This window comes from Thermobia domestica, chromosome 12 (assembly GCF_964235325.1).
Source record: "Thermobia domestica chromosome 12, izTheDome1.hap1.1, whole genome shotgun sequence".
In the NCBI taxonomy this organism is placed as follows: Eukaryota; Metazoa; Arthropoda; class Insecta; order Zygentoma; family Lepismatidae; genus Thermobia; species Thermobia domestica.
The window spans coordinates 218,937,882-218,950,640 of record NC_137465.1 but is presented as its reverse complement, the minus strand read 5'-3'; the positions used below and the strand labels follow the sequence as shown (position 1 = coordinate 218,950,640).

General features: G+C 36.1%; 1 protein-coding gene across 1 annotated transcript; it reads right to left on the bottom strand.

The window, feature by feature from the left end:
* Nucleotides 1–10,380: 10,380 nt before the first annotated feature.
* Nucleotides 10,381–11,166, bottom strand: LOC145666264 (serine/threonine-protein phosphatase CPPED1-like). The gene has a single exon (XM_081733326.1). The coding sequence runs from the start codon at nucleotides 11,164–11,166 to the stop codon at nucleotides 10,381–10,383; it is 786 nt and encodes a 261-aa protein (XP_081589452.1).
* Nucleotides 11,167–12,759: the final 1,593 nt, after the last annotated feature.

The following is a 12,759-nucleotide window of genomic DNA, read 5'->3' as shown; positions in this document are numbered from 1 at the left end:
AAACTTAGTGCAAATGCAAAATCAGAATCCAGATGATTCTGTTCTAATTTTCCAAGTTTATATATTAGTCTGAGAGACCACTTTCACTATACAGAAATGTAAAAACAACCAGTACGTAATAAGTCCTTGTGGCTTATTTTCGTAGTTTTTTTTCTAAAAAGTTATTTGTCTTATGCAGTTTTAGTTCTTTTTCTTTTAATATAACACTGATAAAATTTTCGTCATGGTACACTCAAATGCAAAAGTTTCGTTTTTAATATTTCAACCAATTTAGACTTTAATAATCATGACAGTATCGTTTGAAAGGCAGTTGTAGACTGAAGAGAATGATGGATGATTCTAGGATGAATGTGGATGTCTCGAAACTTTCCACCTGAGATCAGGTTCTTTTGAGGTACTCTAGAGCATTGTGGAGATTGTTGATAATTTCCCGCCCTTACTATTCACGATAGAAGCTTGAAATTTGGTAAGCACATTCAGTCTACCGAGTAGTATTTATAAGATTTTTCAGATCTCTACGTTTACACAGGGCTGTTCTACAAGGGTCCAAAGCGTGACAAAATAATTTCCCGGAAATTTTCCCTTTCCCCTTAATTTTTCCCTCTCCTAGTATATGGTATAGGCATATAAGTCATATCATTTGAAATCCTGCTCTATTCTAAAGAGAATGAAGTAGGAACCATGATCCTAGGATAAATAGTGACGATGCAGCAGCTGCTTGACTGAAAGTCTAAAAAATACCCCAAAACCCAACATGTTAAAAGGGTTAATATATCAGAACACTGAATTAGACAGGTGTCTTTGTGCAAGGTACCACGCCAGCATTCATCCAGTGGAATTATTCTCAAGTCGTCACACGTTCTAAACATTCTTCTTGATTTTCCAGGATTCGCTTCTATCTCTTTCCACCCTTCGTGCACACAACGTGCTCATGGACCGTACTACAGAGTCTCTAGTTATTCATTCACGTCATCTTGTGTCCCATGATTCACATTATGCCTATTCAGTGGAGCTCTACATACATTCCTCATATCCAACATTTGATCTTAATCCATCTATTTGTTTCAAAATTAACATGGTATTTCTATACATTTTCTATCTTCTATCTTATTACATTTTGCCCTCACTTACCTCCCACCCTGTATACGGTCTGCCACTAAACACCCTCTTTCTCTCTGTTTCTTTTGATGCATCAAACTCAATAGTAGGTCATAGGTAAACTGGGATAGTAACAATCTGTGCCTTAAACCAAAGGATCTGTACCTTAAACTACTGGATAGAGGATAAGACAAGGCAACGTTACATTTGCTAAAATTAATGTTACGGTAACCTACCTCTTCAAATCTAATTTCTAAAAAATTCGTTTTCAGCATAGTGTTCTACTAAAGGCAGTGGCTGAGTTGATACTCCTAGCATTACTTTGTAAATTTCGTTACATTATTTAACTGTAATTCGAGTCTTTTGCATTCTACCTGACAGTAGTTTGAAATTTGTTTCATTAACCAAATCTAAATTTACAACCTTAACATTCTATTTAGTAGGTTTATTTTTAATTAACAAGTTTTCTTTCTTTTCCAGGATATATGTTGTAACTATACTACATTTGATACTCAATTTGATTTTCTAATATCTCTCTAAGCAACTGAAACAGCTTTTCTAGTTTGCGTGTTACTTGCCACGGTATTACTTGCCACTATTGGAATTTCGTGTTACTTGCCACGGTTACCTTATCGCATATTTATCTGTCTATGGCAGCGTGTCCGTTGCCACGCACCTACATCTAGATTTCACCTTGAGGGGGTGGCAGTAATTTCCCAAGAAATTTTCAAAGCAAGGCAATCATTTGAAACACAAGAAACAAAGCAAATTTCTGATTTAAGGAATAGGAACCTTGTTACATTTATGCATGTCACAAAACTCGCACGAAATACAAGAAACAAAACAAGATTCTGATGAAAGGAGTATTCTTGCAAATTTGCACAAACAATTGAAATTATTCAGTAATTCGAGCGCTCATTTTGCCGTCTGAAAGCATGGAAGAAACGCAATAATTTATCTTTACATCACATCGATCCATACTTCTAGGTGGTTCCAATAGGAACCTTGTCACTTGCGCGTCGCACGTCATAATGATTATTATTATAAACATTAATTATTTACAAAATCCAACAGCATGTCCTTTTCTTCTTAATCAACTATTCCAACTTTTGTACGTAACTCAAACTTCTGATATATATATATATATATATATATATATATATATATATATATATATATATATATATATATATATATATATATATATATATATATTTTAAAATCACAGCCTTTCTCAGATTCTCGAGAATTCGTTGTATTCTCTAGTCAAGCTTTATAGAAAATACTTTCCTTCTCTTTTGTTGTATACCTTGCACTTGCTGTCTCATAAAAGCATGGAAACTAAATTTAGCGTCTTCCTTCAGCACCTTTAACAAAGATAAACACAAACTTCAGATTAGCTGTACCACCTGAAGAAAGCTAATAGTGACATTGAGGTAAGCATGTACTATGTGTGTATTAGAATGATTTACCTGTAATATAAGCGTTAATAATAATTAGACGCCTAATGACATTGGTCCATTTAGTAGTACTGTGATATCAGATTAAAAATCTAATAGGTTTCGATGGTAAAGCGTTCACTTCTGGTGCATAGGATCCCTGGTTCGATCACAGCTCGCGCTAAGTGAAGTTTGTGGTGGACAAAAACCGTGTGGATGGGTTTTCCCATTTCCTCCCATTTTCTTCATCTTGCCATTTCATTCATTCTCATCATCGCCGTCTCCTTTAGCCTACCCGGCATAACCGTGGAACAAAACTCCAAGGTTTCATTTCATTTTCATTTCAAAATGTAATAGATTCCTGTGTAAATACCTGTGTTATTATTATTATTATTATTATTATTATTATTATTATTATTATTATTATTATTATTATTATTATTATTATTATTATTATTATTATTATTGGCTGGGAAGTTCATTCCAGTTTCTTATAATAGCGAAACACACTTCCTCCTGCAATTTCTTCTTCCAATTTATATCTGAATATTCTTGCTAACTTTTTTTTATATATATATAACGCTGGGTGTTTCTCTATTTCATCAATTTTTCATTGTCTTTATCATTAATTAAAGACATACATGAATTAGCTTCCATTGCGAACACTTTTTTCAAATTCTACACACGAAGCGAACTGTTATATGAAAAAACTTGTAGAAAATATTTTTATATATATATATATATATATATATATATATATATATATATATATATATATATATATATATATATATATATATATATGTGTGTGTGTGTGTGTGTGTGTGTGTGTGTGTGTGTGCTTGGACGTACCTCGGCAACTTTTCTGTCGTCGTCGCCGCAGTGAGCGGACTCCCATAAGACTCCCATGAACACATAAGATATAGATTTAACTCACTCTGCCACACCGTCACTTGGTAAATTCATGCGTCCTACGATATATACGGCGAGTAGAAAACTTTAAGACGGTTTTTCTCCGTTATTTTTGGCCATTACACTCTCCCATTTTGTAATATTAACTCTTTAAATGTGCACTACCATCTCCCCAAAAATGGCCCCGAAGTTCATTTACCAAACTCTGCCTTCTCCTTGTTAGCCATTAGAATTTAGAATCAGAATACATGGTAATGTAGAGTGTTACTTCTCATAGGATAGGTTGTGTTCTGAGTTAGGGTTACGTACTCGGCTGTTCATTTTTGAAGGTATTGGTATGCTAGTTACGGGTTGCTATACTCGAGGCCGAATGAATGTGACTATGGGGTCCTCGGTTTAAATACTACGGAAGAGGTAATAGTGGAAAGTGGGAATTTACTACCATTGTCACGTCTCAAATCCAAAATCTCGAAGAGTACGAAAAAGTATCAGTTTGAGAGAAATAGCTACATTAGCATTATGTAATTGGGAAGTAGTTAGAGTTTGTTACAAGTTGTTTAATATACAGTATTACATGACGCAGAAGTTTACATTTTTAGACATACCGCTTTTCAGTTTTTCCTTTCTGACTTACTTGGATGGTTTACAAGCGGATAGTAAAATCAAAACTAATAAACCCATGTGCGGGAGTTAAACATAAATAAACACAAAGATTTTGATAATATTATAAAATATTATTTTTCATCTTTACTTTTTAAGATGATATTCCCAAAGTAATAAACAATAAAAACCGTTCTGTTGGTTTTGGTGTCAGAAATCACCTCCCAAACGTTGTCGGTGTTGTTTTGAAACACCCTGTATATATATAGACCAACCTGGGTGCACAAATGCTTCCTTTCGGAGTTATAGGCTGGCGAAAACATGAAAAATGAACTTTAGAGGTCCATAGCTCCAAAACTATGGGACCTACCGTAGTCGGGTCAAGACTTTACTTAGGAACTAATATGTGCTCTATGCAGAAATCCATGTTTCAGAATCCTAAGGTAGTCACGCAACAATTTTTGTATAGGCAGTTTGGTTACGGGCATATAATCTAAAGTACTCACTAACTACCTCTATAAAAATTGTTGCGTAAGTACTGTATGATTCCGAAGCATGTATTTTTGGATAAAGTACATATTAGTTCCTTAGTAAAGTCTTGACCCAACTACGGTAGGCCCCATAGTTTTGGAGCTACGGACCTTTAAAATTCATTTTTTTCACGTTTTCGGCAGCCTATAACTCCGAAAGGAAGCATTTGTGCACCCAAGTTGCTCTATACTTTTCGTCTTATTTTGGTGTCAAATAGGTTGTTTGAAACATCATATATAACTATTTTTGAACATTTTCTTTCTTTTCTTCATATGCCTTTTCTCCACCACCAAATGGCGGATGGATAGAAACAAGAAAGATATCGTTGGGCGATTTGGCCAGTGGCGAAGGGTCGTAAGAGGCCCTGAGGCCCGGCCTACCCATTTACTTTTAGAAATTATAATTTACAATTATTTCATTTTCCTGGCACAGAAGTATGATAGTTTTATAAGTTGAAAAAATAATATACTGTTCGATAAAGAAATCGTGGTTAGCACCACTGCTACGAGGCTCACCGAGCAGTGTCTCAGATAGCAGTAGAACTACCGTCAAGCTACTCAGAAAATCCCGCGAGAGAACGTGCTGGTAATAACCTGCGAAAGAGACCGGCCTCAGCGCTTATCGACTTTCGTTTCTACATAAAGCATTTCACTCGAGACCTTCGATTTCGATTCGATATGTCAAACGAGTAAAGAGCAAGAGTGGGGCACCATTCGGTACGAACTTTGCTTAATTTTGCGGACTCTAACGTAACGCAAAAGCTGGAACAAGCAATGAGCTACACCTATTGTCGCAAACTAATGCCCCTTTATTCCGTTACGTTGTGTTCTTGAGATATTGTGAGTGACATTTTTTCTTACATTTGCAAAGATGAATGAGAGAAAATTCCAGTAAATGAAGAATATGAACATAATACAGTATAATTCCTATTAAAGAATCCTCCATGTCAGTGGTCTTTTGAAAATTAATGTGTTATTAAGGGAACGAAGACGAACTCCTGTGTTGAAAATAGAACAACAGAGGGCAAGAGAGTTCTGCATGCATTGGTACAAAAAAATATTTGTAAGTATTGGCATAAAGAGAAGCGTATGAAGAAATATTTAAGTCTGATTCTGTTTTAAAAGGGGAATCAAGTGAGATATAAAATGACTTCGTTGCAGTGGCGTATTTAGGCGGGGGACTTCCGGGCTTAAGCCCCCCCCCCCGAAATCTTACTTACTATAGTAAAGTATATGAAATATCTTGCAGAATTTTTACATTTTCAGGCAAAGCCCCCCCGAAAGTTAGCAAAGTCCTCCCCGAAACAAAATCGTAAATACGCCACTGCTTCGTTGAATGCTTGTCATGTGTTTTGAACAATATAATTAAAGACGAAATTTTACAAGCAGAGTTTGTTTTAATACAAGTAGACGAAACAGCATGTTTCTTGTGAAGCGCAGATAATGTGATAGTCCATCTTCCCCATCCGATCACACCTAATTGAAACAATTAAATTGCATTACGGCGAATTAAGATCAGGTGTGAGTCACATACGTAAAATTCTTTATGAAAATTCAGATCCAGATTGAATAAGTGCTGTCTATGACCTACAATTACATTAAATTCATGTGAATTTCTTTTCTTGTGTTTCTGTAGTCCATCGCAAGATAGTTATGTCCATCGATAATCTGTTTCATATTATTATTATTATTATTATTATTATTATTATTATTATTATTATTATTATTATTATTATTAACATTGGGCCTACCCCCTTGAAACTATCACCCTTCGCCACTGGATTTGACCAGAGATTTGTAAAAAAAAAAAAAATGTTTTCTTACGTTATCATTATTTTTAACTTAAAAAATAATGCAGACCAGTCATAACGTGTACTAAAATCGTAAATTTCTTAAAACATTCCAATTCTGGTCAAAATCGTATGAATTTTATCAATCTCATGCGATACGGTATATACCGTTCTTTCTATATTGATTTTTTTTTTATTATTTTGAAAAAATCAAACAAAAGATATGTCTATCAATTAAAAATACTTTTAGGTTTCTAAATCTTACTTTCATATATTTCTTCACTTCCTCTTCCCACCCCACATAATATTCTCGCGGCCTCATAAGAGTCCCAACCCACAGGTTGAGAAATCCAACCTCTGTCAAACGGCAACAAGACGGTAATTTTGTTGCTTCAACCTATTCTATATTAAAAGCCAAAACATTGTATTCTTGTTACAAATTATTACGATATATAAGTTACGTCACAATCAAACCGAAAGTGATTCAGATGTATGTATATAATCTTATTTAAAGTATAATGAATTTGCAGTTATTTTCGAACATGTAAATTACAATGGAACAACTCGGGTAAACATAATAATAAGGACGACTAAGAAATTGAGATATTGTGTGCAGTGGGTTGTGACCGAACCACAGAAGAATGCACAGTGTGTCTACTACATTTCAAGACTGGCAACACTGCAAGATAATCGCTGAGACCAACAAACGATTATTATGTGTAGCTTTTAGTCTGTGTTGTGCATTATATGAAGAATTCACGAATTTATGTTCTGAATTTTCTCAGTTACACTGATTTCAGTGAACTTTTTTTTCTTTGTTCGTCATGGAGAGTAATGTGTAGCCACCAAGTTTTGTATAAAACTTGGCAAAACAGCCACGGGCACCGTGGAAATGACTCAAATATCTTATAACAATTATGCTCTTTATCGCGCGAAGATTTTTGTGCGGCATCGTCGTTTTCTTGTGGGTTGAGAGGCGGCCACGGACGACTTTAGACCTGTGAAGACAATGCTAATTAATGGTGTTTTTGACTGGTAAGGTGTTGTGCATAAAGCATTCATTCCAGAAGGACAAATTGTGAATGCTATGATTTATAGAGACACTTTAGCACGCTTACTGCAGACAATGTAACGGGTTCGTCCGGAAATGTTTCATTCGGGCTAATGGCTCTTGTTGCACGATAATGCACCATGCCATAGAGCCGTTGAAGTATTCAGTCATATTCAGCAAAAAAAAAAAAAGATTTAACCACCTGCCCTACCCACCTGACCTGCCCTCAGCAGACTATTTCCGTTTCCAGAAGTCAAAATGATAATGAAAGGAAATCATTTTCACTCAATTTCGGACATCCAAAGGGCCGTGACTAAGAAACTCAACATGGTCGGGCAAAAGGACTTCCAGAAAGAAATTCAGGGCCTTATGCAGAGTCGTTTTGACATCTGATTAACACCTTACTACGGGGTAGACTAAAAGATGATTATCAAAATTGTACTCAGAGTCTCTGTATTAGGACGTAGTATTGGACGAAGTTAATCACATGTGACTAATTAATCTAGAGCAGAGACTAATCTTTTACCCACGGGTTAGCATGCGATACATTTCGTATTTCGTAATTCGTATATTTTTATTTTTACAGACTACGCATGCGCTCATCTACTTTTCCGTAGTTGCCACATTTATTTTACTCACCGATGCATTGGGTTTTATAAGTTAATCATACCCAAATCATCATTTTAGTTGTACTCAAAATAGACTCTGAATACCAAAAAATGCACCTTCCTTAGTAAAAAGTTAGTATGCTTACTAACTAGTTTATTGCTAACCTTCGATTAACGAATTCTCTCTGAATACCGCCCTCAGAAACTATACAGCCGTGCAATTGCCCGTATAGAATAAGGAGGGTCATATTTTAAAGATTAGCGGTCAATTAACGTAATTCTCTTCTGTATTATTAACTGACAATGCCACACTTAAAATTTAGTAGACACACTCTACGTAGGTAGTGTGTCATTGCATTGGAACGGTCAACCTTTTCTAGTTTACTCGAAATTTGGAAAATGTGACATACCATTCTGCTCGCCCGAGCTGCTCAATTGTTTAATCTGTCAGTACTTGACCTATGTAACACTAGAGCATTTCTATTTGATCTTTGCCCCTTCTGGCGCTGCAGTCGATGTGTGCTTTCCCGTACGTCCCTCAAAAACCGAGGGAGAAGTTGTTGCAGCCAAAATCTTTCAATTGTTACATGTGGAAGCGTTTCCAAAATGAATTATTTCACGGACTTCGCTGTCCTCCATCTTGTTGGCCATTCTAAGTAGCCTACGATCTTCACTCGTCAAGACCAAACGATTGAGTGACAAATTGGAAACGCAGCTGAGGTCATTCACTTCTTTTCCGTAAGCAAAGGGATAATTTTCACCGTCAGAGGGTGGTGGGAGTGGGGCTGAAGTATAGTCCGCATACTTTCCGACGGCGGAGATGAGATAGGCTCTAGTGGACAATAAATAAAATACTCGTAACTTATTAAAGCATTCATTTGTAATTTTAGTTTAGAAAAGAAATGAAAATTGTCTTCACAACAAGCAACAATACGTTGAACATCTTACATGTACTCAGGGCCAGAGCCTTTTCTGTTTCAACTGTGTCCCTTCTGGCGCTGCTGACGATGTTTTCCCATACCTCCCTCGAAAGAGAAGGACAGGTTGCTGCGGCCGAGATCTTTCAATTGTTGGATGCGGAAGCGTTGCTACAATGAATTATTTCACAGACTTCGCTGTGCTCTGCCTTGTTAGCCATTCTAAGTAGCCTACGATCTTTACTCGTCAAGACCAAACGACTAAATGACAAATTGGCAACACAACTGAAGCCATTCACTTCTTTTCCTTAAGCAAAGGAAGGGGTTCCGTGAACCGCCAGAGGATGGCGGGTATGGGGCTGTAGTGTGTTTCGCATATTTTCCGAGGGCACACCTGAAATAGGCTCTAAAAGTGGATCTAAAAATGTAGCGGAGGTTAACGTCACATTTCCCCGGTGCCTATCTTTGCCCATTGTAACTTTTGGGAAATGGAGGGACGCCATAGATATTTTTTTTTTTTTTTTGAAGTAGGGAACGACTTCCACCCGCGTTCCCCCTCATTTTTACCCCTGCATATACTTACAAAGAAAGGGTAAAAGTGTAAAATATTGAACCTACAGTTGTGAATATGCATTTCACACATATAGCAAATTCAACTTCCTGTTAGTTAGTCCATTTTAAAACGTCTCTCAGATAGTAGAAACAAGAATTTTTTGTTGAAAAATATATCGGATTTTTTGTACCAGGGGCCACAAAATTTTTTAACGGTCCCTAAATCGAGTTTTCATATTTTCTACGGAATAAGTAAACCATACTGAGTTAACTGATAAGTTTGGGTTTGGCTACACTTTGTGTAGTTCTTCAGATATAAGGCCTAGAAGAAAATTTTTAGTTGAAATATATTGTCTTTTGATCTAAAAAAAAAAATACGCATGCCAAATACGTAACAAATTAAGCTCTAAACATTTAAAGATGAATGCAACATATTATTGGCATTGTTGGGTAAAATTATTTCATTACCGAGCAAATCTTGGGCACGTTCGCTTGCGTGTTACGCATAACACATGAGTTATCTTGAATCCTGTTTGGACCTAGGATTGAAAATGGTAAGAGTACGGAGTTTGAAAATTTGATCCTAATAAATTATGGATAAAAGCAAAAAGTTTATAGTATACAAAGCTTTTTTTTAAAAAACGAAATGTGACTATTCAATTCTTCCATTACAAATCTTTGAGTTACAACAAATATTTCAATGCATTGATAGTATTTATTACTTGATTCATAAATATTACACATGTTTACATTAAGCTGCCATTTCCTTACTTGTGGCATCTTAGCAAAGTATTATTATATTCCATAATATCAAACCATTAATTTTGCAATATTCATTACCACGTAACAGTCTGAACATTAGTACATTGTTATGCCCTTGTGCCTACACACGAGTTACATTGCCAAATTGACGATAAAAATGACGAGTAATTTCTCCATTCTTTACGTAAACATCCCTGAATGCCCATACTTCAGGATAATCTTTATGAAAAGCTGGTGTTACTACTATTTTTACGTTAGAAAAAAGTCCTTCACTATATCCAAGTGAATATCCACAAAATACAATGTCTACTGCAACACCACTTAGCTTTTCTAACAGTAAGTTACTTGTGTTAAAATTAAGTGATTGACTCTGAAGTCTAAAAAGATGTCCCATCAAGTTAAAGGCTCTATTCTGCAATATTACAATACTCACATATGGACTTTCTGTTACCATCCTGAATTGTTTAATAAGCCATTTTTCCTGTTTATTTCGTAGATCATTCCGTTCATTTGTCATATAGTATTCAGAATTCAGTACAATAAAGAACGCATTACCCACTGCAAATGAAAAATAATCGTCACCAAAGGTTGAATTATATTTCTGAATGTTTTCGTCAGTCAGAGGATTTCCAATATAATTACCACACATGAAAATGATCGTCGTTTCCTTACTAATATCGTTCAATATCTTTCTAATATTAAACTCATACTCTGATTGTTCCATAGAGGAATCTGAAACTTGTTTGAAGCCACCAGTTAAAGTAACAAATTTCGGTTTTGGCTTCACATATTTTAGTACGTTTGCCAGATTTCTAAGATTCGTCAATGTAAGATTTGTAGATGGATTTGCTTGAGGATCACTAGCAAAAATAAAATAGAAGGATTTGTCCCCAGAATTTTCATTCATTTTGTCAAATATCTTATATTGATTTCGAAATCTGTTCATAAATTTGTATCTGCTATGACCTAGGTAATTAACACACAGCAAAATGCATGGCAGAGCTATAAGGCACAATAAAGACACAGTTCTTAAAGGTTTGATCATTTTCTTCAAATTCCACCTTATAAGCATATTGTTTATCAATTTCATGATTATTATATTAACATCCATCTAAGATAAACTCAAAGGTCGTTTGTTTTCAAAGATTATTTTAAACCATCTTCTTCTTCAAAACCCAAATTTTCTAAATAGATACTACGGTCGCTGAGCTCGGGATTTGTCGGCCATGTCACTTGTCATAGTTTTGTGCAGAAATTGATTACATGTTAAATTGGCTACACATTTTGCAGTTTATACTGCAAGATAACCATGGCACGGACAAATTGCTTATTTACATACTAAGTTTTCCATCAGCAAATTATTGCTAATACGGTAGTAGTTCGACACTGATATGATATGCCATGATATGAAACGACATACAATATATAATCACCTTAAAAATAAATTTGCGAAAGAACTTAAAATGTTGCCATATTTAAATTAGTTTTAAAAGTGAAGTTGTTTTAAGAGTTTGCTGACTCAATACCATCTTCTTTTGATTCTTTCTCAGTCATTGACAATAACTGAGTTCATGTCTTGTAACAAGTAATACTAGTTCGATACTATGATACTATGGTAGATACTAGTGCTGTACACTACCAGTAATGTGTACGTTCAGTTTTATCCCCATCAGGATCCTGCCGCCTATAGTCGGACAATTTGTGCATGCCGACCAGATGTCGCGGTCGGATTGCCGGCGCCGGACACCGGCGTCTTTCCGCTCGATTTTCGACCGCGACGAGCAAAAAGAGATTCGTTCACCAATAGAAAACAAAGAGAGTTAGAAGGTAATTTGTTGATTTAAAATACGAATTAGGGCTTATATTTCCCTCGTATAAAGCTTTCTCAAAACAGTCGGCAGACAGTCGGACGACGACTGCAAAAAGAGACTGCCGGCAATTTCTTGAAAAGCGACGTCGGCACGACGTCGGCGAAAGTTGCAATAACGCGTACCAGCGGCAAAGAGTCGAATTTTGGAAAATGAATAGAGCCTGTATCTTCTTTAATGATGAAGTAAAAATTGAAACTGTCCGAAGGTTTTTCTTGTGGGTGGGCACTAATTCCATAAAATATGTCTTGTGAAAACGGAGTCGGCAGAAAGTCGGCATACAGCGGACGGAACGACAGCGTCAAAGGATGGTTGTAAAGACGTCGAAACGTTGACGGCGTGCCGACCACGAAAAAGGTAAATGCATGAAAAGAAATGTAGTAAAGGGACTGCACGCAAAGGGTATATGAGAAGTAAATACTTAAAATAAATTACAAGTACGAGAGGATCCTTGACAAACATTTTGCAAGGAGACGGCAAACAGCGGACGGCGACCGCGGCAAATATTGTCGGAAAGACGCCGAAACGTTGGCGGCGTGCCGACAAGTAAAGGAGCCGAAAGAAGGTCGGCAAACAGCGGATGGACCGACCTTGAAAAGATGCTCGGACAGGCGCCGAGCCGCCTTTGCCGC

Bases quoted from the DNA above. Each gene is read 5' to 3' on its own strand.
- LOC145666264 (XM_081733326.1), bottom strand. From the start codon at position 11,166: ATGAATGAAAATTCTGGGGACAAATCCTTCTATTTTATTTTTGCTAGT.